At 34.6% G+C, this 27,299-nt stretch overlaps 1 protein-coding gene across 1 annotated transcript; it reads left to right on the plus strand.

Moving 5' to 3' along the window:
• The first annotated feature begins 16,604 nt into the window (after nucleotides 1–16,604).
• On the plus strand, nucleotides 16,605–18,372 carry LOC149209182 (GDSL esterase/lipase At4g10955-like). The gene is made up of 2 exons (XM_089394239.1): nucleotides 16,605–16,866; nucleotides 17,255–18,372. The coding sequence occupies exons 1-2, from the start codon at nucleotides 16,805–16,807 to the stop codon at nucleotides 18,327–18,329; spliced, it is 1,137 nt and encodes a 378-aa protein (XP_089250365.1). The 5' UTR covers nucleotides 16,605–16,804; the 3' UTR covers nucleotides 18,330–18,372.
• Nucleotides 18,373–27,299: the final 8,927 nt, after the last annotated feature.

Below are 27,299 nucleotides of genomic sequence, written 5' to 3' on the forward strand. Positions count from 1 at the left end.
AAGATTTCATCCTATCCCCGGGCCTCATCAACCATCTCAACACAAGAGGCATTCACAATCTTAGTCAGATTGAGAACCATGGCCACTCCTCCATCTGGGGCCAAGCCTGGCTTACAGGATCAGACCTAAACCTCAACCATCAATGGAGAGGGGAATGGATCACCTTCACCACAGAGTTGTCTCGATCAAATGTTCAACTAAGAGATAGACCAGATCAGTTAGTTTGGGCTCATGCAGACTCAGGCAAATACTCCCCAAAACAAGGATACAAGTACCTAATGACGAAGAAAGGCTGGGGAAACCAAGAATGGTGGGTAACCTCAATCTGGAAACTGCAATGCCCAGCAAAAGCCCGAATGTTCTTTTGGTGCATCCTAAAGGAGAAGGTGCCAACCTAGGACATCCTTCAGAAAAGATATAAGTCAGGGCCAGGGAGATGTGCCCTATGTAAAAATGCCCCTGAGTCAATTATCACCTCTTCATAGATTGTTCCTTCTCCAAAGCAGTCTGGAAAGCTGTCAGGGAACTGATCCACAAAAGAGTCTCATGGAATGGGCAGACGATCGCTGAAGCCTGGAAATCTTGGTGGCCCCAACACCCTGAAGAAAATTTGAGGAACCTTCCCCTAATCATCTCTTGGGGGTTATGGCTCGCAAGGAACAAAAGTATCTTTCAAGATCAAATCCCCTCGGTGGAGAGCATAGCTGTCGGAAGTGCATCTATCTTCACAAGCATTCTTGAGCCCACTCATGAGGACTTACCCCGCTCGGTCAAAGAAGAGTGTATTAAGGAAGGGGTTCCTTGGGCATATTTCGATGGGGCCTCCAGCCAAAACAACAAATGCGGTGTTGGGCTAATCATCCACCTACAACCCCATAGATGCCTCAAAGCCTCAGTGGGTATAGGGACCAGATCTAACAACTTCACCGAGCTGACAGCCTTAAAACTCCTTCTTTGTTGGCTCATCCATCTGGGCATATCCACGATTCAGATCTTCGGGGACTCTCTGAATATAGTCAAATGGTTCAATGGAACAAGCAGATGTCAGAATTACATTCTATCTCCATTATTAGAAGAAACATTGCATTTAAAACCTTATTTTAATAACATTTCTCTGTGTCACATACAGAGGGAGCGTAATGACTCTGCAGGCAAACTTTCTAAAGCAGGTCTGCAACAAGATTTGGGCAGTTGGAGGATAGAGGACTCAGAGATGGACGAGATCCATGTGTCGGATCTTCCACCCTATGCTCAAATTCAATCTCTATAAGTCCACAACTTGGGCTTAGGCACTTTCCTTCTTTTCAGTTTTGTTTCTTTAGTTTAAAACAACAGTTACTAGCACTTTTTAACTCCATAACAATTAAAAACTCTCATACAATTCCAGCTGACTCATTCCTGTTTGGGTTGTTCTCCCTTTTGAGGAGACCCGGGAACGATTTAGCCCCATCAGTTTATGTTTATGCTATAGTTGAAAACAGAGACCAATGATGTGGTTTTGATGCTTAGGACACTGATCAACCGAGGTTGTTTTCATCCCTGAAGAGGCCTTGGTATAAAAAATGATTAGTGACTCAGAACTAGATAATTGAGATGGAAAAAGGGTGCATCCCTCAAGCAACATCTCAACAACTCTATGATTAAAAATCATATAGTCATTTGAACGCCTAACAACATAATATGAAAATAATATTCATTCTTGGAGTGGATTTGTGGAGTTTTTTTTCTAATTTATTAGGTTGGATGAAGTTGAGAAAGATTTATACATATTTTCTTTGGTAAAATTTTAGAATAACAAAAGTAAAAATATTTAATCTAAATGCATAAAAAAATATGTGATCTATCTATCTATCTATCTATCTATCTATCTATCTATATATATATATATATATATATATATATATATATATATATATATATATATATATATATCTATATAGATGTAGACGTAGATGTAGATGTATATGTATATGTATATATATATATATATATATATATATATATATATATATATATATAGGAGTTGTCTATAATGCGACTTTTTGGAGATTCCGGTGACGGAATCCGGCGGAAGAAATTGAGGTTAAATCTTGATTTGTTGCAGTTAAAATGGTTTTTTAACTGCATATTTGGATTCAGCACCCTCGAAAACCCCTGGGACGCTTTCATTGTGCAGAAACTAGCTATCAAACTTGCGATTCCAATAAATCCCTGCCGGATTTCGACCGGAAAAACCCGCCGGAAAGGCTTTCAAAAAGTCGCGTTATAGACTATTTCTATATATAGATATATATATATATATATATATATATATATATATATATATATATATATATATATATATATATATATAGATATATAGATCCTCCTTTGGAAAAAATCGTAATTTTTATTAATCTAAGAAAATTATATATAGTACATGTTGTACGCATATGCTATGTGAGGTTGTTGCCTATCACAATAAAGAGAGTATCAAAAATATGATCAATGTTCTCCATGCAGGGAGGATGTGTCATGTGAACTGTTCAAAAAGAGATCCAAAAACTCCTTGCACGAAGTACATATGTTTGTCATGTATATACATCTAGGGTAAAATATACATAATGTTGATAATTTAAAAACAAACTATAAACATGAGAAGAAAAAGTAGGCTCCTCCTGAGCGAGTTAAGCTGCGTAATCTATGTATGGACGGTGGTAGAACTGATAATGAACATTGTCCCTCTACTCCAGGATCAACTATGTGCCAGAGGAAAGGTGGTCGGCAGTTTGGTTGCACTCCCTGCGACAAACAAAGAGATCAAATTGTGCAATGAGTCTATGATCTTCTTCTAATATAGATCTCAGTGAATAAGCAGAACAATTTGTTGATTTGTTTATCCAATTGCAAACAATTTTGGAGTCCCCATATATTTATAAATTCCTCCAATGTTTTTCCAAAGCTGTTTATATATATATATATATATATTCAAAAACATAGAAAATTAAGATTTTACCAAAAAAAAAAATAGGTGTTCATTATTCTTCAGTAAAAAAAAATATATGATATACATATATTTTTAATAAAGAATAATAACCACCCAACCTGATCAAGGCAATATGGATAACAATACGAGTTCGAGTAAGAACTTTGAAGTCAAGAATACATTTCATTATATTAATATTGTATTTTAAAATCATATATATATATATATATATATTTTTAATAATATATTTATATTTATCAATAATACATTGAAAAATAAAAAATATTTAAAAAATATAATTTTATCATATTTTACAAAAATAATGAAATTATAATTTTGTTAGAAAGAATTGGGCCGTTATTGCTGTTTAATAAAAATATATCTAATATAGTTATTATTTTTTAATTAAAAACAATAAATATAAATATATAAAACAAAATCGGTGACACATTATCTAAGCAATATGGCTAACCATACTAGTTCTCGGGAATGCGAATATGAATTTTGAAAATGAGTATATTTTTGAATCATATGTTTATTAATTTGTTTAAAAAAATCTTCCATTTTTTTTTTACTAGTCAAGGGATGTTATAATCATATCTTTATTCACTATATTGAGGCGTTTTATAGCTTAGGTGCGGTAATACATTGTTCAATAACATTATATTATAATATTATATTTAAGGATAATAAAATAATATTTATATTAACAAATTAAAAAATAATAATCAGTTTTTCAATGATAATTATAAATAAAATATTTTAATTTTCACCAGATTTTTATATCAACTTGAGAAAATAATTTGAAATAAAAAAAATAAATTCTAATTAATCTATAATTGCTTTCTATTTTTTAGAATGAGGAATGTGTGTATTTCCTTAACTACTTAATATAGTATTGACATATGATATTTAAAAATAATATCGATATTAATTTATTATGTATTTGGTTGAGATGTAATATTTAATAACTTAATTGAAATTAAAACATTTATCATATTTTTAATTTCTATGGTGAGGGAGATGTGTAATTTATTTCATTTTTAATATGGAGTGGATATGTGGCATTTTAAAAATATTAATAACAAAAAAAATTATGTGAGTTGTAAAAAAAAATATTTGAATATGCATGTTTATATATATATATATATAGGAAGAGAGAGAGATTTCTTATTTGGGTGCTTTGTAATTCAAGATATGTGAGAGATTTGTAATTCTTCAATGCTTAATATGGAGGTGATGTATAATATTTTAAAAAATATTAAACGTGTGTGTGAAGAGAGAGACAGGGATATTCATCTATCTCATTGATATATACTTTTGACTTCCCCATATGAACTAGATGTGTACTTAAAAGTATACTAATAAAAAAGAATTATGTGGAAAATATGGGTTATAAATAAAATATTATAATAGCCATGTTGACTAAAATATTTCAATTTCAACTATGTATATATTATATAAAACAAATGAAAATTTAATTATTTAAAAAAAATTATAGTTAAAACATTTTATTAGTGTATTGCTCAAAATGAAGGAGATATGTAATTGTTTCCCATGATTAGCATGGAGTTGACACATGGTGCATGTGTGTGTTTGTGTCTAAAACTAGCATAGATCTATGTTAACTCCAAATATATAAGTGTTAGGAAGGACAAATATCTCAAGGTGAAAACTTTGTTTTTTTGGAAGTTCTGAGGTTTTCACCTCGACACTGAGTGAACTTCGTGAGATACTTGGGAATACTGTCACCCTTCTCGCATTTGATGTTTCTGAGTTTATCTTTGAGTGCCAGCTTCCTCTGATCGCTCTTGCTTTGGAATAATTCTGTTAATGATTTCCACATCAAATATGGAGTAGCCTTTCCATGGAGGTTGGACACAATGTGATCCTTCACGCCCTCCAATAGAATCCTTTGACATTTTGCGGTCTTCTTTTGCCAAGCATTAGTAGGCTTTGGGATATCCGTATCTATGAACTCCTTCAGCCCGTTATCATCCAATACTGCCTCCATCTTGTCCTTCCATGCAATATAGTTTGAGTTGCCCTCAAGAGCATACTCCAATCGCAATCCGTTGAAAGACATTGCTGCATTGTCACCAAGAAAACACTGCTACAAATTTGAATTCCACCAGCAACCAACTCAACTGCCTCAGATCTAAGATTCGTGAGAACACAATATTTCTTGTACAGAGATTGACTGTATGGGCATTCACCGGATATCTCACCTTCCAAAGGAAGGATGAATCCAGAGGCTACCTAGCCCGATTACAGACTCTGCCTGAAGAAATAGAATGTAAACACTTCCTGAATAGTAGATCTGATGATCAACAGCTCTGATACCATGTAGAAATTTTGAATAATTTAACACATATTCAATTGAGATTATCCTGATCATGTACTATTGCGGAATACATACACAATACATAAGCTCCTCTACGTTGATCATCAATATAGCAGCATCAATAACAATAAAACATCAAGAGCATTCGCACATTAACACAATATGTAACTTGGGGAAAGCATCTCGCTAAAAACCCCACACTATCTGTATATTAATGATTGAGACCATGTAACATTACAAAGTACAATGCTTATTACAAGCAATCCAGTACCAGCTCCACCTGTTACACACAATACAGCTAAGATCTGATCTCCAAATCTATTCCACTGCTTGCCTGCCTCCACTGCTCAATACCTGCTCAAGAATGAATGAGAATGGTCTACCAAACTCGTATTTCACCTCCAAAGAATCACTCACAATGTGTAAGACGTGAGCAGAAGCTACAATACTGGGCAAATACGTGAGCAAACTCATTGGCATACTCAATCCCTTGATTGTGCAAGATCTGGTGCACAACTATAGTCACAACTGATAGCAATCTGATTCTCTACCACCTGTCCCTGTTGAACTGAACATGCACTGACATGCAACTGAGTTAACTGATGTATTCATTAGTTGCATCATGAGTTAATAATTAGTTTAACAACTCATCATTAGTCTATTTGCAGTTAGACTAATTACAACTAGTTTAACTAAGTCAAACTGAACACAACTCCATCAACTCCACAATTAACTCCACCAAACTCAACTGATTGAGTTCTAACTGAAGTCATGCATGCAACAACTCAACTGACTCATAAGAAAAGCGTATTTCCTTCTGACAGCTGCATGTGCCACCTCTGTAGCTCAAACTAAAGTGCTCCAAGAGAATAAGATCAAGTTTATAGTCCAAATATTATTATGAGACAATAATATTTGACTTTTCTATTTTTGACAGCCAGTCTAAAAATAGACTTTGATCACTCACACTTTGATAAAAAATAGAAGTCCATCTATTTTTTCCAACTTGACCAATCATCCATAAACAGCAACCTGCAATCCATAGACATGATCCATATGTCTAAAAATAGACATAGTCTAAACTAGACTTGCGCCAAAAATAGCCTGCGGGCCCACTTAGTGAAGGCGACTCTTTTCACTAAGCTCCATCATCTTGTTGCAATCTCAACACTGTAAAAATAATTCTCATATATCTGAAAGGAACTCCTGATTTCGGTCTTTGGTACCCAAAGAGCTCAACACTGACTGTAACTGCATACACCGATGCTGATTGGGTTGGAAGTATAGATGATCGGAAAAGCACTAGTGGAAATGCGTTCTTCCTAGGAGACTATTTAGTATCTTGGCTCAGCAAAAAACAGTTATCCATATCATTATCCACAGTCGAAGCCAAGTATATTGCAGTAGCAGACTATTGTACTCAAATACTATGGATGAAGGAAGCTCTAAAAGATGTCGACATATGTACAGATCAATTGATTACCATCTATTGTGACAACACAAGTGCTATCAGTCTTAGGAAAAATCCAGTGATGCACTCAAGGACCAAACACATACCAATCAAGTATCATTTCCTCCATGAGCAAGTAGCTGAACAAAACATCATCCTAGAATATATCAGTACTAAGGAGCAGATAGCTGATATTTTCACAAAACCTTTTCCTCAAGAAGCATTCAAACATCTGCGTCAAAAGATGGGGGTTATCTCTTTATCATCAGTCAAGTTCATTCATAAAGATGTAGCAGGATAGGGAGAGCAGTTTGACAAGGGGAGTCCGTATGCATTCCTTTGCCATTGATGTCAAAAGGGGAGAGCAAAAGAATATTGCCATCAATAACAAAGGGGGAGATTGTTGGACACAGATTATCATTGATGTCAATATGGCAATATTCGAGGAGCAGATGGAGCCAAGAGGAGCAGACAGAGCCACCAGAGGAGCTAACAGAGCACGACGCAAATAGAGCCATTGGGAGTAGAATTCACACACACACACACACACAGATATATATATCTATATATATATATATATATATATATATATATATATATATATATATATATATATATATATACATGCATTTATATAGCGTTCGGGGGCCATATATGCCAAAATAGAGCTATCGGAGCTATAGAGGAGCCATATATATACCATACATATATGCCAAAGAAGAGGAGAAAACGGATGCAAACAGAGCCGTCGGAGCAATAGAGGAAGCAGACAGAGCAGGAGCACATATCATATATATGCATGCTTTTACACTATCAGAACAGAAAAGGCATAGTTCATATAAGTAAGCACAGAATACACTATCGGGGTAGAAAGACTGAGTTACATGGCAAATACACTATCAGCGCGGAATCCCGGCAAATATACTATGGAAAATACTCTATCGAAGGAGTAGAGCTATCGCATATGCCAAGAGTAAGGTGCATAAGCGGAGCAATATATATATAAACAACGAAGCATATAAAAAAAGTTAAAACAGTGGAGCATATAAACAAAGTTAAAACAACGAAGCAATATATATATCGCAAAGTTCAAAAGGGTTGTCACCCCCGAAACCCTCTGATTGCGATAATATATGCGCAGACCCATGGGACCATTGCAATACGTTGCAATTTAATATCGCGTCCGCTGCGTCAGGATTATGTATCGCAAGTGGTTAAGGCCCTGCCACATTAAAACCTCTGATTGCGATAAAGTATGTGGACCCGCTGCGACAGTGTAATATGACTTAATATATGATCGCATTCGTCGCATATCGCAAGCCGTAAAGCCTTGCCACATTGGAAGCGTCGCATATCGCAAGCCTTAAAGCCTTGCCACATTGGAAGCGCCGACTGTAATAAGGCTGTGGACCCAACGAGCATATTAACTATGGTTTAATACCATATCGAATCCGGTCTATCGGAGCAGGGGAATTGGCCATTGGCCATCGGCTATGCAATAGGGCATGACTTATTAAAGACCTTCAGGAATGCACGATTGCGATTGCGATTGTGACATGGCGTATGGGACCTCCCTGTCAGTACAGCCGCTCCAATGAAATCCTTCGAAAAATATAAAAGTCGAGTGTATAGATATTATTATTGAAAAAGGCCTTCTCTGGTATAGTTTTGTTTTAATATGCAACACTCTCTTTGTATTTCGGCCGCTCTTCCTCTTGAATGTGTCCGTGGAGCATCAGGAAGTTGAAGAGATAGAGGAAGCAAAAAGCCAGGAAACCGAGGAGGCTAAGTGAGCACTGTGGAAACTACAATGGCTAAAGAGTGAGCATTGAGATAGCCCAAAGGAAGCCGCCAGCGGAAGGAAGGCAAAAATCTAGCGGAAGGAAGCTGAAAATCCAGCGAAAGGAAGCCAAAAAGCTAGCGGAATGAAGCTGAAAAGCCAGCAGAAGGAAGCCAAAGGTCAGGTGCATCAAACACATAAAAACAGAAAAACAAGGTGAAGAGCAATTGATGAATGCATAATCTGTAAGAGAGGAAGCTGAAGAACAGGCAAGAGGCAGGAGAGAGCAGAGAAGCAGGAGAACTGGAGAAAGGAAGAAGCCTAGCAGGGTTGAGTGTAGAAAACTGCAACAAAACAATTGATACCAGGTTTGGGTTGGAGCCCAAGGGGTTGGAGCCTCTGAACTAAACAGGATTGAAATCCTTGGGAGTTGGTGCTCGTAAGTGCAGAACTATTGCAAGATAGAGTTGGTGCTCTGAAGTTTGGAGCCTCACTGAAGTCCAAGTTGGAGATTGGCAACTAATTGCAAGCAGTTATATATATATATATATATTGTATTTATTTCATTGCACTGTTTTTGCGTTAATAAAAGAATTAATTCCAGCTATCTATTTCTGGGTTTCATATATATATGTGTGTGTGTGTGTGTGCTTTTGGTAACAACAAGAACAACAAAAAAAGAAATACTGATTCACACCCCCCCCCCCCAACCCCCCCTCAGTATTTCCAATAGCACAGTTATTTGTGTACAATGGCTTCACATCACAACTTTTCTACATGCTCACTACAACTCAGACCCACAACATATTTCTTTCTCATAGCATTGAAAAATGGGCATCTAATCTCTCATGTAGTGGCTCCTTCACTATTAACATTCATCTCTGCACCTTTCCAACATGACGTTCAACGTTCAACGTTATAGCATGTATCCTCGCAACTCCTCTTCTCACAGCGTGTATCCACTAAATGAGGGTACATGTAAGTCTAAACGTGCATTAATAGATGATTCTGAGCCAATGAATCAAAATGATACGCATACCATTGAATGTAGTGTAATGTAGTCTAGGATAATGTAGTATGACACAGTGAACATAGAGAAAGACATTATTATGATTGGCATAAGGCAAACTTGTAAGTAGGATGGCAGCGCTACAACAACGACAAGACTGAGGCAAAGGAGTTACTAGGCAGGATAGAAATGGAGGATTTGTGCTACAATACCATGTTAGGCCAAGATGGATGGTAACTCTGAAATCATTTTTCTATTAAGATGAGCATCAATATATACACTTAGGAGAGAGACCTTTGGGATTCACATTCCATGGTCTCTCAATAGTCTTATTTTGTATTTACATATTTACAAGTATTTGCCCAATCTTGAAGGATTAAGTGTCAACAAGTTCATATGCTCTAATACCAAAAGTTATGAAGCTTTCACCTTAAAAGTGATAAGAACCAAAAATCACAGTCCTCTTCAAGGGGGAAAGTTCCTTTTATAATGAATACAATCATACAAAGAAAATTTTTATGATTCTAATAGTAAGTCTCCTTAGTATATATAGGGAACAAATGGTCCATTTATAATAAAATGTGACCACAAAAACTTCTATTTTATGTAACAATATAATAATACAAATGTAATCTCTCAATATTGAGGGCCTAATAAGGAGTTTTAGGGTTAACATGGAGCTTATATAGGGCTTTAAAATATATTTATTAATATAATATAAATTGTTTATCTAATAACATATATTTAAATAAATTTGTTGTCACTTTTATTTTAAACTCATAAACATGATAATATTCGATAAATCAGGTCAACCATATTCATCTATAGTTGAACAATGACAACCAAGGTCAGCGTTCTTCACCCATATCCAACCATAGTTGACCATAGACAACCATGTTAAAAAATCGGCATTACAATGTGACAATTAAATTTCAACATCACAATGTATTAAACATAAATCAACATCACAATCTGACAAACAAAAATCAACATCACAATATGATGAACAAAAAATTCGCATTGCAATGAAAAAAATCAACATTGTAATGTAATAAACAAAAAATTGATATTGTAATGTAACAAACAAAAATTAAACCATGGTTGACTAAGGTTGACCATAGCCATCCATGTCAATCTTAGTTAACCTCAGTCAACCCTCGTCAATTTCAATCAACCATAAGCAAGCATGGTCATCTTTGATAACCAAAATCATCATATAGTCAACCATGGTCAACGTTAGTTGACCGTAAGCAAGCATGGCCACCTTCAAACAACCATCGTCATCATAGTCAACCATTGTCAACCACAGTGAATATGGTCACCATGGTTTATTGTGGTTAACTATGGTTGATTATAGTCAACTATGGTAACCCATAAATATCTATGGTGAGCATGGTCAATCATAGTAAATGATGGTCAACTGTGACTAACCATGGTCATCTTTTGTCAACCATAGTCAACCTTGGAAAATTACGGTCAACCCATTCACAACCATGCTTAACAAGTAAAAACATGGTCAACCATGGTTATAACGGTGAAACATGTTCAATCAAAGTTATCATTATTGAACATGGTTAACCATGGCTATCCATTATCAACATGAACTACCATAAGCTATGATAGAAAACTATGGTCAACTATGGTTAAATTTATCACACCATGGTTAACACATCCAACCATAGACAACCATAGTCAGCTATGATCAACCATAGTCAATCATAATCTATCATAGTCAACTAGTTGTGAACAACCATGGTCATCCATTGTCAACTATATGTTGAACATAATAAGCTGTCTTAAACCATAACCATAGTCAACCATAGTCTACTAATCCTCTCCAAACATGTTGAGTGTCAACTAGCACATCCATATTAATAAACCCAAACATGTTGAGTGTCAAGTAGCACATCTATATTAATAAATATGGTTGATATACTGCAATAGCTATGATTTTCATAAATTGATTCACATATAAAAAGTGAAAATCTCATTCACATTTACTAATATGATTGTGTTAGTACTAATTTTAATTATATATTATTATTATTTTTAATATTAATTTTAAAAAATGTAAAGTAATATATATATATATATATATATATATATAATTAATTTTGTTTAGGAATTAACTCTAAAGTTTTATTTTAAAGTTTCAAGTCTATAATAAGACTTATCTTCAAGACAAAAGCCAAGATTTTTGTTTCTTGAGTCTTGGTTATAAACTTGAAACTTCTAAATAAAAATACATAAAATTGAGAACCCTCAAAATTTTTTCAAAATTCAAAAGCCAAGAGTTTTGTTTCATGAGTTTGGTTATAAACTTGAAACTTCTAAATAAAAATACATAAAAATGAGAACCCTAAAAAAAAAAAATCAAAATTCTTACCTCAGAAATCTAAAAATCTCAATATATATGCCATAATTTTAAACATGTGATTTTGCTCATTTAATGAAACTCCACTTCATGATAATGTAATTGTGAACCAGAATATAAATGTTGGCATTATGATACAGAGGTTGTTCTTGATGGCAATTCACTCAGATGACAGATCATAGTACAACTAGTAAATAGGAAAGAATTAATGATCAGAGAGGTATACGCAGGTGTGCTGTGACAAATAAGCATATACACGTGGGTGCACCATATACCAAGTCGCGTATACGTACACACGCACGTTCACAGAAGGAAAGGCGCATACATGTTGAAAATCTAAGTTTTGGTCCGTGGTATTTGGTCCATGGTATTTTGGTATTTGGTCCGAGGTATTGACCTCAGGTATTGGGTCCAAGGTATTGGTCCTACATGGTTTTGGACCATGGTATTGAGAGAGGCCTAAACCTATATAAGGAGAAGAAGATCATTAGGCCAAGTGAAGTGTGAAAGGATTGAATATTTGATGAAGTGTGAGATCTAGTATGCTGGTTATGGGTTTGTGATGTTGTGCTTGCTCTGAACCAAAGATGCACCTATATGGTTGAAGATGGATGATGAATCGGGATCATAAGGCTTGGAATGTATTATCATTATGTGGTTTGATCATGGATAGACTAGATTTGAATGATTGACGCATGTTTTGTTGTATAAATGTTATGATCTGGATATTACTGATGTTTGGTATAGCTGCAAAGTTCTGAGTTAATATTTGCAAATGTGTACGCGGGTTAGCTTTGGTAGAAGCACGTATACATGCATGTTTGGCTCATCAGAGTCGCGTATACAGTATGGAGTATGTTATTTGAAGTTGCAGTTGGGTTTGGTTGTTGTTGTAGAGTTCTGTGTTCTGCTCTGTGTTCTGATAACCGTGTATTGATCACAGAGTTCCAGTGATTCAGTATTGGGTGATTCAGAGATTGATGATGCAGGTGTAGTTGATGGGTGTATTGCAGTGGTGATTGATTTTATGCTTCAATGTTGTTGATGGGTCTAGTATGAAAATTGGATGAAACGTGGCCTTCAGATTATGGTGTTGTGCTTCAAGAGTATCAAGTATGAAAATTTATGAAATATGGTCCTTGGAGGAAGAAAGAATATCATAGCCTTCAGTAGGTCGGCGCCTATGTACTGGTAAACATATCGGCCAATACAAGAGCTAGGGGGTTGGAGCTCCCTTCCAGTAGCAGCTGAAAAACGAGTGAAGGTTGGAGCCTTCAGTAGGTCGGTGCCTTTGTACTAGTAAACGGATCAGCTAGTACAAGAGCTAAGGGGGTTGTAGCTCCCTTTCAGTAGAAATTGGAGAACAAGATAAGGTTGTAACCTTCTGCAAGTGGGTGCTCGCGTACTGGTATGAGTCTACGCCAGTACAAGATTGTAAGCAGGGTTTTCTTATATTAAAGGAAACAACAGCAGGTGGCTTTTGTAGCGTATTGGGTTTCCACCTTATATCATAGTATTCATGTGTGTTTCTTATGTGTGATGATCTGTTCTATTTTACTGCACCTGTTTACTATTGTAGCGTATTGGGTTTCCACCTTATATCATAGTATTCATGTGTGTTTCTTATGTGTGATGATCTGTTCTATTTTACTGCACCTGTTTACTATTTATATGGTTAATGAAGTTCTGATGCACTAATTGAAGATCAACATATAATGGATTAACTGAATCATAAGTTTATTGGATATACGCTAGTTGCATTAAACACAGTTGCGTGTACACACAGGTTCCCTTAATTGAAGTAGCGTATATGAATCTAAGTATGAAAAATGAAAAAATTAGCGATTTGCTAACAATACACATGTGATTTTGAAACTCCACCTCCTAATAAGGTAATTCATGTGAACCAGAAGAGAGACCACACGGCCTAATCATTCGATCAAAATTGACGGCTGCGAAGAAGAGCACCATGGAATTATCTTTGCTAATTATGCCCCGTCTTCCTTACACGGCCTCATCGCGCTATCACAACTGTCGATCAGTACGTAGAGGGCTAGCGATTTCTCTCGGGGAAAGAAAATGGCAAGGGCTGGCGATAACTTCAAGCTTTTGGGGCCTACCCATCTCGCTAACATCAACTGGTAACAACGTTCACTGGCGCAAATTTCTTCCCCGATTCGTCCCCAGTAGAACGATTTTTTTTCAGTTTTTTTAAATTAATGGGCTCTCTCATATCTTTTCTCCAAAATTGTTTGGAAAAATTCATCTTAGTCAATGTGGGAAAACGAAAAAATTATAAGAGGTATCTTTTCAGATTATTTCGGAAATTTTCAAGAGTTTATTTTAAAAACCCTGGTAACTCTTCAGAAATTATGCCCAATATCTCAGTTTCAACTCCATCTTCTCCGCGAAACTAGGTCAGGAAAAATACGATAATTTTCATCTTGCAACAAAATTAATCCAGTTCGGATCAAACCAACTGTGATGCAGAGCTTTTCACTTTTGTTCAATGAATGCAGGTCGGATCCAAATCACAGATGATGCATAGTGGCCAGTCTGGTGCAGGGAGTCTATGTCTCAGAACGCGACCGGCAGGAACACAGGCGCGGGCTGGACACTTTGGCCGAAAAGTGGTGGAGCTTCTTCAATTTCCAGCCCCTCGGAAAAGCCAACGACGGAAAATCCATATTTGCCGCAGTGTACCTGTAGAACGGGGAGGCCAGCACGCCCGACGCGCCGAAGATTGTGGTGGCCTTCAGAGGAACGAAAGGATACAACTGCAATTCCTTCCTCACAGACATGAATTCGAGCCTCCAAAGCCCCAGCAACGGACTCCACAAGACAACCCGTTTCCGCAAGGCTCTCGATCTCGTTCACAAGTATGTGTATGGCCACGAAGCCAAGAACGTGTGGATCGCCGGGCATTCCCTCGGGGCCGCCATAGCGATGCTGGTGGGAAGACACATGACCGAGGATGGGCAACCACCGGAAGCCCACCTCTTTTTTAAGGGGAAAGTTTCTTTTATGATGAATAGAATCGTACAAGACAAAATTTTATGATTCTAATACTGGTTTCTTTGGTGTATATAGGGAACAAGTGAGAAAGCTTCTAATTTATGTAACAATACAGATGTAATCTCTCAATATTTAGGATTTATTTAGGATTTAATAAAGGATTTTAGGGTTAATATAGAGCTTATATAAGGCTTAAAATTATATTTATTAATATATTATAAATTATTTTATCTAATAACATATATTTAAATAAATTTGTTGTCACTTTTATTTTAAATTCATAAACATGATAATCTTTGATAAATTAAGTTAACCATATTCATTTATAGTTGAACAATGACAGCGAAGGTCAACACTCTTCACCCATATCCAACCATGTTAAAAATCTGGCATTGCAATGTGACAATTAGATTTCAACATCACAATCTATCAAACATAAATCAACATCATAGTTTGATAAACAAAATTCGACATCACAATATGATAAACAAAAACTGACGTGGCATGTGTTGAACCAAAAATTGGCATCGCAATGTGACAAACAAAAATCAACACTGTAATGTAATAATAAAAAAATTGACATTGTAATGTAATAAACAAAAATTGAACCATGGTTGATCATGGTTGACTAAGGTTGATCATAGCCATCCATGTCAATCCTTGTTAATCTTAGTCAATCTTGGTCAATTTCCGCTGACCATAAGCAAGCATGGTCATCTTTGATCAACTATAATCACCACATAGTCAATCATAATCAACCTTAGTTGACCATAAGCAAGCATGGTCACCTTCAATCAACCATCTTCACCATAGTCAACCATTGTCGACCATAGTGAATGGTCACCATGGTTTATTGTCGTTAATTATGGTTGAGCATAGTCAACTATAGTAACCCATAAGTATCTATGGTGAGCATGGTTACCCATAGTCAACGATAGTAAATGATGATCAACTGTGACTAACCATGGTCATCTTTGGTCAACCATAGTCAATCTTGGAAAATTACGGTCAACCCATGTGCTTAACATGGCAAAACATGGTCAACCATGGTTATAATGGTGAAACATGTTTAACCAAAGTCACCATTGATGAACATGGTTAACCATGACTATCCATTATCAGCATGGACTACCATAAGTTGTGATAGAAAACTATGGTCAACCATGTCAAATTGGTCAAACCATCATTACACGCTCAACCATACTAAACCATAGGCAACTATAATCAACCATAGTCAATCATAATCTATCATAGTCAACTATAATTAGTTGTGAACAACTATAGTCATTCATAGTCAACTATATGTTGAAAATAATAAACCCTTCTAAACTATAACTTATCATATTTAACCAAAGTCAACCATAGTCTACTAACCTTCCCCAAGCACGTTGAGTATCAACTGACACATTTATATTAATGAATATGGTTGATATACCCCAATAACAGCCATTTTCATATATTAATTCACATACAAAAAAGTTGAAAATTTCATCCCCAATTATTAATGTAATTGTGTTAGTACCTATTTTAATTTTATATTATGTTATTGTTGGTAGATTTTTAATATAAAAGATATAATTTTAATATTTATTTTATTAATTTAAAAAAATGGAAAATAATATGTATATGGGCGTCCTTTTAAATATGTGATTTTGGTCATTTAATGAAACTCCACCTCCTGATAAGGTAATTGTGAACCAGAAGAGAGACACAACGCTATCATACGATCAAAATTGACTACTGCAAAGCAGAGCACCATGGAATTCTCTTTGCTAATTGTGCCCCGTCTTCCTTACCCCGCCTCATCGCGCTATCAGAACTGTCGATCAGTACGCAGAGGGCCAGCGATTTCTCTCGGCAGAAGAAAATGGCAAGGAAGGGCCATAACTTCAAGCTTTCGGGGCCTACCCATCTCGCTAACATCAACTGGTAACAATGTTCACCGGGCCAAATTTCTTCTCTGATTCATCCGCGGTAGAGCGCTTCTTTTTTTGGTTTTGTGTTTTAATATATGGGGTTTATGATATCTATTCTCTAAAATCGTTTAGAAAATTCATGTGATTCAGAGTTTATAAGAGGTATATTTTCAGATGATTTCAGAAATTTTCAAGAGTTTGTTTTAAAAACCCTCATTACGCTGGAAAAATTGAAGTTATAAAATTATGCCCAATATCTCAATTTCTACTGAATTTTCTCCTCGAAACTAGGTCAGGAAAAATGGCATTTGAAATAATTTTCATCTTGCAACAAAATTAATGCAGTTCGTATACGAACCAAAAGTGATGCAGAGCTTTTCACTTTTGTTCAATGAATGCAGGTCGGATCCAAATCACAGAAGATGCATAGTGGCCAGTCTGGTACAGGGAGTCTATGTCTTAGAACGCGACCGGCAGGAACGCAGGCGCGGGCTGAACGCTTTGGCCGACAAGTGGTGGACTTTCTTCAATTTCCAGCTCCTCGAGAAAGCCAATGACGAAAAATCCATATTTGCCGCAGTGTACGTGTGGAACGGGGAGGCCAGCACACCCGACGCGCCAAAGATTGTGGTGGCCTTCAGAGGAACGAACGGATACAACTGCGATTCCTTCCTCACCGACATGAATTCGACCCTGCAAATCCCCAGAAACGGACTCCACGAGACAATCCGTTTCCGGAAGGCTCTCGATCTCGTTCATAAGTATGTGTCGGAGCACAGTGCCAAGAACGTGTGGATCGCCGGGCATTCCCTCGGCGCCGCCATTGCGATGCTGGTGGGAAGACACATGGCCGAGGACGGATATTTACTCCAAGCCCACCTTTTCAATCCGCCCTTCATCTCGCCTCTGGTGGACAGAATGAGCTTTCACTGGGGCCTTTACGCCGCCCGCGACCTGGTGACCCTGGTGCTCGCCATGGCGGTTACGGACAAACGCAGCCGCATCGAATCACACCAAGCTTTCTTGTCTTTGCGCTCGTGGGTTCCTCACCTCTATGTTAACACCATGGACGATATATGTTCGGCTTATGTTCCGTACTTCGCTCACCAGAAAATGATGCAGCGAATAGGCGCCAGCAGGATTGCGAGCGTCGCGGCCAAGTACACGATCAGCAATGTGGTTCAATCCGCCGTAGGGATTGAATCGAAGGCGTTCTATCGAATTCCCGCCGCCTGGCTTGCGGTCAATGATTTGGTTCCGTCGACGGATTTCGGGAGGTCGGACAGGGCTCGAGAGTGGTGGGCAGATTTAAGGACGGCGCACAGCATTCGACAATGGTGGGCTCCGAACCTCAGTATCCAGTACAGCGAATTTAGGATTTCCGAGGTCCCTGGACTGATGAAGCAGTTGACTTTTGCTATGCTGGGTATTGCCTCTGGCATGTTGGGGGTGGACGATGGACGGAGGTATCTTTGAATGTTTAAGCTTCCCAGGAATCTGGTGAAGTTATTTACTCGTTTTTCATTAAATATTTGAGTTCCATCATGATTTTACAAGGATACCTCTCAACAAAAATGTTTGTTCATTTCGAATTTTCCTGCAACATTTCTACTTTCTCATGATCTTATCGGTATATACCCTAGAACAGAAATGAAATTGGTAAATGGAAAAATATTAAAAAGTAAAAACAAATGAACAATCTCATTTATCCATAAATGAATAATGAAAAATAAAATTAAGAATTATATTTTATATTGTTTTAACTATTAATAATCTAATATTATTAAGAATATATGTTATTACTAAAACATAGTAAATTATTATAAAAAATCAAACTAAATGAATATATAATATATATTAATTGAGTTAAGTTTAGATGGTGGGAAGAAATATTTTTATCTTATTAAAATATAATAATTATTATAAAAAATCAAACTAAATGAATATATAATATATATTAATTGAGTTAAGTTTAGATGGTGGGAAGAAATATTTTTATCTTATTAAAATATAATTTTTATATGGGATATGTTTAATTTCATAATGAATAATTTTTTTATAAATTTTCCCAATAATATTAACATAACATATAATAAATTGAAAAAATACTTTAAACCATACTAACTTATTGGGAGATCAACGAGAATGATGCATTGCAAAACATAAATAGCATTAAAGATATTGTTATTTCTAAGTTCAAAGAAAAAATGTGGTGTGAGAAAGATTTAGCAGCTAAAAGAAAATTAAGTTATTATAAGAAGGTCATCAACCCCACCCTAGAAGATCAAAAGTATCTCTATATTTTAACTAGCTCAAAGAAGAAAATTAATATAGCAAAGATTAGAATGAATTCTCATGAGCTCCATAGTGAAACAGGTCGTTGGGCAGTGCCTCAAACGCCATGGATGGAAAGGATCTGCCATATATGTGAGAATAGGAACATCGAGGATGAAAACCACTTCGTCTTAAAGTGCCCCGCGTACAACCACATTAGATCTCAGTTTCACAATCTTTGTTACAACACTGACCTTCCTAGCCTTTTACAATGTCAAAATTATAGTGAGCTCGGGAGGCTTCTCTCCAAGCTTTTTGAGCATAGGAATAAAATCTTAAATCAAAATAAATAATTTGTCTCTTTAAGTCTGACATAAAATATTTGGTTTGAGTAGACGTTAACCACCACCATCATCATCATAATAAACTAATAAAAAATAAATAACCTAAATAAATCTATGTCGATAGAGAAGATAGAGAAGTAACGGCTCCAAATAAATAGTTAGCGGCCGGCGCCAATGTTATCACATAAGAAAACACTCAGCCAATGTAGTCACATTACAAAATATTCTAAAATCTCGATTTTGAGAGGATATTATTGGCAAAGGAACCTGTAACTGATAACCTTAGCCAATGTAATCACATAAGAAACATTATTAGCCAATGGAATCAGATAAGAATATTTTCTTATTAGCCGATGGAATCAGATAATAATATTTTCTTGTTGGCAAATAGTATATTCTATAAAATTGGCAAATTACTCTCTCAAAATTAACGGACGAGTTGGTACTCGCTCAACTTATTAAATACCGATATATTAAATTGTGTATTCTCTTTTACGCTTATTTCTATATTTTTTCATATCCGTATTTCAGTATTGCGTTATATTTTATAATAAATTATAAATTATTTAAGTTTCTCGAATTTAACTTTGAAATTAAATTTATTTTTAATTAATTATATTTTACATTATTTTTTAACTAATTACATTTTTTATATTATTTTTTATAAGTTTCATAATTTAATTAATACAATAATAATTTTTACATGTAATCTAGTAGTAATATTGAGAATTTATTGTTTTTATATCACCTAAAACATTTTATAAAAAATATCACATATTTAAATAACTTTATTTTCCTAAAAAATGTTGCAACTTCTTGTTACTTTGAATTTTATAACATAAATGTTAATGCTTATATCCATATTTATGAAATGACATGCAAACAAATGAAATGTTACTTTGAATTTTATAACATAAATGTCAATGCTTATATCCACACTTATGAAATGACATGCAAGCAAATGAAATAAAGTAGGGTAGTTTTAATATAAATATGATGTATAACTCATACACTTTGAGGTTATAGGCACATACTCATCTAGATTTATGTTTATATTTTGAATTTTTTAGAAATGGATAAACTATAATTAGTTGGTAATGATTAGTTGAATTAACCTTTTGAATTAGTATCCCATACAATTTATTATTAGATTTTTCTTAATTTCTCAAATTGGATTAATTATATATTTATATATATATATAAAATATGAATCATGTTTTTTTAAAAAGATTCAAAAGCATTAAAGGTGGAAGTGAGACATTCTCAATAAGGATTGCATATGAGAATATTTAGATTTGACCTTATTAATTGTGTTGTTTTAAGTTTGTTTTATCAACCAGCCTAGATCTATTTTAATTTTATATTTATAATACAACTAGAAGGATCAAATCCCTTAGAGATAAAAGTTTTTTTAGGAAATGTTGCATTTAGGGATTTGATCTCTCTTAATGGATAATAGAGATTGAGTTAAAATGGATCTACTTTTGTGGAAATATTTCTTCAATATTTTTCAATTTAAGAAAAGATTGTCCTAAACGGACTTGATTTCTCTCCACATATGATAGATCTAAAGTTAAAGGTTCATCTCCACATATGATAGATCTAAAGTTAAAGGTAAATGTAAATCTATGTTGTTTATGTGTGTGTCATGTATAGTTGATATTGAAATATTTTATGTATGATTGATTTTGAAACATTTTTGTTATCAATGCTTTTTTACATGTCACTTTGTTGTATCCTCAATTTAGAAAAGGTTGTCCTAAATGGACTTGATTCCTCTCCACATATGATAGACCTAAAGTTAAAAGTAGATGTAAATCTATGTTGTTTATGTGTGTGTCATGTATAGCTAATATTGAAATATTTTATGTATGAATGATTTTGAAACATTTTTGTTATCAATGCTTTTTTACACGTCACTTAGTTGTATCCTTGGGATGTTCCCAGCTACTTAGAAACTATGCCACGGAATCTCAAACCCGCTTTAGGTGTCAAAGTGGCTCTTGTGCCAGAGGAAGTAGTCCTTAACCATCAATTACCATTGGCTACACACTATCACTAAGCAATGGCTTGCATCATTAAGCACAAAATGTTATATTTTGAGTGGTGAGTGGTAAAGAACATGATAAAAAAGTTGAACTGAATTAAATGACTATAAGACCAACTGCCAGAGTTTTGGTTTGCAAAGTACAAAATATGAAGATTAAAGGTAGAGGAAAATCATAAGGACAATAAATCTCAAATACAACAATGAGTAAGGAATTTTTATGGGTTTGAGATGAAGAAAAATGATAAACACCCTAGAGTTTTATGGAACCTTTCAAATCTCTCATAAATGTAAAGATTGATAGATATTAACAAATGAATCCTAACAATAAATAAATGTCATGATTTGAGCTAAGATATGTAAATTCAACAAAACATTTCCTAAAACAACTGGATATATATATGTATATATAAATGTAATAAATCCATTAAATCAATATAAACATATATAAAAAAGAAAGTAATCTCAGATTGTTATTTCCCACCTATACAAATATAACTACAAAACGTGTAATAAAAAAACCTTGAAATACTTAAAAAAAAACTCTATAAATAAATAAGGAATAATTTTAAATTTTATTGATTTATAAATTTACAAAACAACCCCTCAAACCTCTTACTAACATACCCTATACAATGAATACATTTCAAGTTCTATGAGGAAGGTACGTTTTCCCTTGATTACAGTGGATTTCATAAGTGCGTAGCTGTTTTGAAAGGCCATATTTTCAGTCCCAAAAAACCTGCAACCAAGGTTTAGCAGAGCCCAAAAAGGCTCCGCTTAACCGTTGCATTATTTCTTTTCTGCATTCACTCTTGTAGAATCATGAAACGTGAATCCAGCATGCGTTGGAAGGGTTTATCCCTGCTACGAAATACACTGCAGCAGAAACAGGGGTCTCTCCCTCCAGCGCGCAGCCGAAGAATGAAAGTCTAACCAAGCCTATTCCCCAAATTCAGTTACTCAACCATAGCCCAATGTTTTCCTGTCGTTGGATCGTGCACTTCACAGATGTATGGTTGAGATGTGGTCGTGACTTTTAACCAACAATAAATTTTTAAAAGAGTCTGATGGCACGTGATAAGTTCCGGAGGGTTCCAATAGGTAATAGAAATATAAACTTATGCAAATAACAACTATAGTTAGTAATAGAAATATAAACTTATGCAAATAACAACTATAGTTAGTAATAGAAATATAAACTTATGCAAATAACAACTATATAACTATAGTGTAAATGATAGGAGGACGACTTCCCATTCCACTGTCAAAAAACATATCCTCTTTATCCCACTTGTAACTCGCTCAAGGAACAAGGATGGATATCATAATAACAAAAAATACTCTTGTTCATTCCCTCGCAACAAAAAATAATAATATAGCATAGCAATTGCAGAGTGGTGGGAACGAGTCGAAAATGAAAGTGATGTTAAGCCTCGAAAGGTAGAACCATTAAATATCATCGATTTTATACCCACTAATGTGATGAGAAGTGTAAAAAGTAAGCTAAAGTAGTTGAACCACTAAGGAAACCTTATATCAATTATTGATGATGAGTAATATGCTTAACCATAAGAATTAGGTTACACAACTAATTTTTAGGATGATAATAATATTTCTAATTAAATAATAATAATAATAATAATAATATAAAAATATATATATATATAATTTTTCAAATTAAATATTTTTAACAATAATTTTCAAAAGTAATTGATTTTTTCTAATTATTTGAATGGTTTGTCTCTCTATTTAACTTGCTACCATGATCTTATTCTTTATCTTGTCTTCATGATGAACCACACTTGCTGGTTCGAAACGCGTCGACAAATGAATTTTGATGTGATTATCGTCAAAAACATTATCTCAAAAACTTGATATAAATCACAAAAGCCTTAATTCAATAATATTTTATTAATAATATTTTTAAATAAAATAATAATAATAACTTTTAATTAAAAATAATAATAAGAAGAAAAATTAATTATTTATTAAAAAGAATAACAAAAAATATTCCATTTTATTTATTTTTTATTATTTTAATTATTACTCTATTATTTTAGTTGCTTTTAATTATTTAATTATAAATTTTTAATTATAAACCTATTTAATTTTAAACATATTTAATTGTGATTATATCGAATGAAATATAATATATTTAATTATTTAAATGTATTTATATAAAATGAAAAATAATTAATTGTTTTTATAGATTTATAATTTTAAAATGAAATTGTAATTTAATTATTTAATGATATGAACCAAAGAGATTAATAAACTTAAATGGATTATTAATATTATTATCAATATCATAATACGATAATTAATCAATTCAAGGGATTAATATTAAAAACCTAAGAGATTAATGTTAAAAACTTAAAGGATTAATATTATAAACTCTTTGGTCCATGGAGTCTTGGATAGCTAGTGATCGAATGCTCTATAAGGCACTCATTGATGTGAAGTCACCAATTCAATTCCCTACCCTGACCAGGATGATATATTGATCATGTTTGAGGACCCACAACAGCGTAAGGAGGGGAGGATGTTGGTAGGTTAAATTGCTCCATTTTTAAACCCTTTTTCCCTTCAAAGCCATAACCTTATACCTCTGCTTTAACCTTGCAAACTCCCTTATTCCTGCATTAGTCCAAGAATCGTATCCCTTCCTGCACTAGCTTTATGTTTCATGTTTAGGGGTTACGAATGTGCCTAATTAATCATTTTTCGTAGATTTTATGCCTTTAAATATTTGCAACTAATAATTATCTTCCTAGAAGTATTTGATGGACAAGAAATTAATTGTCTTGTTAGCATGGTCAAGTTCAGGTGGGATTCCTGCACCCTTGGCAAATATTCAACTACTGTGACAACTGACCACTCCATGGGGATGCCGTGTTTTGGAACAATTAACTCGAGTTGGGCTAAGAGCATGGAGGAAAATCAGGGATATGGCGGAGATCAAGTCGTCGACTGAATACCTAGAATAGTGTTTTGTTATAGCCGAAAGGCTTAGCACGAGATGTTGTTGTTATTTTGTTATAGCCGAAAGGCTCAAATTGGAATACTCGTTGTAATTTGGTTATGGCCGCAGACTTGGATGAATTTATAAAATGTAGGACTCAGATATAAAATGGTAGCGAGCAATAGATATAGCAAGGATATTGTGATTCTATCCTTTTGTAATTTTTCTTATATCGCCCTCATTCCGGGCTGGATTTGAATTCATAATGTATATTTGTTGATCATTAATGGGAAGGAACTATGCCATTTTTTCTCAATCTTGCACTGTAACTCTGTGTCGATGTGTTGATTAAAGAGCTGAGTCTTTACGTGTCCTAAACAGGGAAATGAGCTAGTTGACTAGGGCCCAGCCAACCCATCTCATTCTCCTTTGTGTTCTTCTCTTTTTCGATTAAGGTGTGTTGATTATTTTTCATGCAAATTGTGAAGTAAGCAAATGTTTCTTTTATCTTTCTACAAGGTTTAAATATGATTTCATTACAGTGTGACAGATCCATGGTGTGCGAATTCAATTGAAGTTTAATCTTATGATTTCCTTCTTTGAATTTTAATCTCGTTTTCTGCCTGGATCGTGCAAGCACGCATACATACACTAGTGCGTTTGCAGTTTCTCATGTTGATTCTTCTGGTTCATTATAGTAATGGTATTTTGTTTTTTTTATTTAATAAATCTTAATGCGATCCTGAAGAGTGTGATTTCTATTAAGTCTTAATGCGATTCTGAAAAGTGTGGTTTCCATTATGAAGTTCTTTTGATATTTAGAATTAAATACACTTATGAAACAAAACATTGTTGTGACACACACTGGCCCGTGTCTGCACTTTATACTATTTAGGAAAGATTTGATTCATGCGTAATAATTCTTAAAGGAAATATTCTCGGGTTTAAAAGTTTATGCATGCAAATCAGTAGTGTAGATATCTATTACAGGATTGAAGCATGCTGTCATATTTAAATGAGCTCTTAGATTACATGCAGAATTTCCTTAATTAAAAGTGTGCTTTGACTTTGGAATTAATTCTTGTTTTAAACATTAAAATATTAGTTGAAACATCTTTCGGTTTGACAAATTTACTTTAAAATGTTATGTTCACCTTTGCAAGTTATTTTTCTTACTTAACGCATTATTTATATTCTTGAAGGAAGGATTGGAAACCTTGGTGCAGGAACCTCTGTCCCGGTATAGGAATCGATATCCTGATACAGGAATAGAATGCTCTAACCTTGAGGCTTAGAGTTCCTGCATAAAGACATAAATCTTCAGTACAGGTGTAAAGCATACTCCCAACACATAAACTTTGTTCTGATACTAGTGCAAGCACATTTCAGAAGTAAAATAATAATAACTTAGTACATGGAGGAAGATCTAAAAGGAGCCATATATCTTCAAGGGTCCAATTATTAATCTGGAACACAACTATACTGAAGATAAACGTAGATTTACATTTTCAAATATTGTTGCAAGAGATTTTGAGAATTCCTTTCATTTTTTTCCTGCAAAAGTACTTTCTTTGATATTCCAGCACTAGAATACCTTTGGTGTAAATTTCCGGGTGATATTTTTTTTTTTAATCTGCAAGATTGCAATTAAGGAAGTAGGAATAGAGTTTGGAAAAGTTTGTATTATTTCTGGCATTTCTTGTTCTTCATCTCTGAGTTTATGAAACCCCCGAGTTGAAAATTAAGTGTTGAAGGAGTCTGCTTGTTCCTGCACCCAACACTAGTCAGTGTGATCAGTGTCAAAGGATGCGGAAACCTACCCCAAGGGATGAAATGCCTCTGAAACCTCAAGTGACTTTCAATCCATTTGACAAGCGAGGCATGGATTTCATTGGGCCCATTGACCCTCCATCCAAGAGAAAGAAGTACACCATTGTGTGCACTGACTATTTAACCAAGTGGGTTGAAGCCAAGGCCATCAAAGTAGCAACAGAAGAGAAAGTGGTTGAGTTCTTAAGGGAAAATGTATTTTATAAGTTTGGGTACCCTAGAGAACTGGTCACTAATCAAGGCAGTCAATTTACATCTCACATGATTGAAAATTTGTTGAGCCAACACAAGATCAAGCATAGAACATCCACTCCTTACCACCCACAAGCTAATGGGCAAGTGGAGGTAACCAACAGAGCATTGGAAGGCATTCTGACCAAAGTGATTAGCAGCAGCAGAAAGGAAGACCACCTGGAAGACCTAGAAGACCACCACTGGATTCACTCCTTAGTGACTCATACAAAAATGTAACATGCCCAATAAGGGTCCTTCATACATGACATTGACTCAAATTTACTTTTATGACTAGATGACAAAACCAAAATTTCACAATGGGAACCTTAACTAAAATAAAATTCCTTGATCATGAAACCCATGATTCAAGTACTACAAAAATTAATTTTATTTTCTTCTTTTCATCAATTACATAAAAACACAATTACACATGTCATTGTGAAGGCTGAACCTAGTTACACTTTTTAACACTCCCTCTTAACTAGGGAGGTATTCATAATGGTACTTAATCATTCTCAATCTAAAGAATTCTCATACGAAGAGTCAGATTGGTAACCCATCTGTATAGAAAGCCCTTGACTAATAGTTCTATCTCTCCATGAGATCTGATCTCAATGCTGGCGAGACCAAGGATGTATATACACCCTCATCATTATCTCTCTCGGAACATACCCCACCTGGGTTCTCAGGGTGTGTTCCACCTAGACTATTCTTATCTTGGATTCCTAGTCCTCAAAGAAAATTGGTCCTCT

Source organism: Pinus tabuliformis, chromosome 1_2, assembly GCF_031772625.1.
Source record: "Pinus tabuliformis cultivar Carrire ecotype Pingquan chromosome 1_2, CPIR1, whole genome shotgun sequence".
NCBI classification, from domain to species: Eukaryota; Viridiplantae; Streptophyta; class Pinopsida; order Pinales; family Pinaceae; genus Pinus; species Pinus tabuliformis.

What these genes read in the sequence shown, in the direction of transcription:
- LOC149209182 (XM_089394239.1), top strand. Translation starts at nt 16,805, where the DNA reads ATGGCAAGGAAGGGCCATAACTTCAAGCTTTCGGGGCCTACCCATCTC. An exon ending in CATCTCGCTAACATCAACTG is followed by an intron (nt 16,867 to 17,254) that starts GTAACAATGTTC and finishes CAATGAATGCAG; the next exon opens with GTCGGATCCAAATCACAGAA.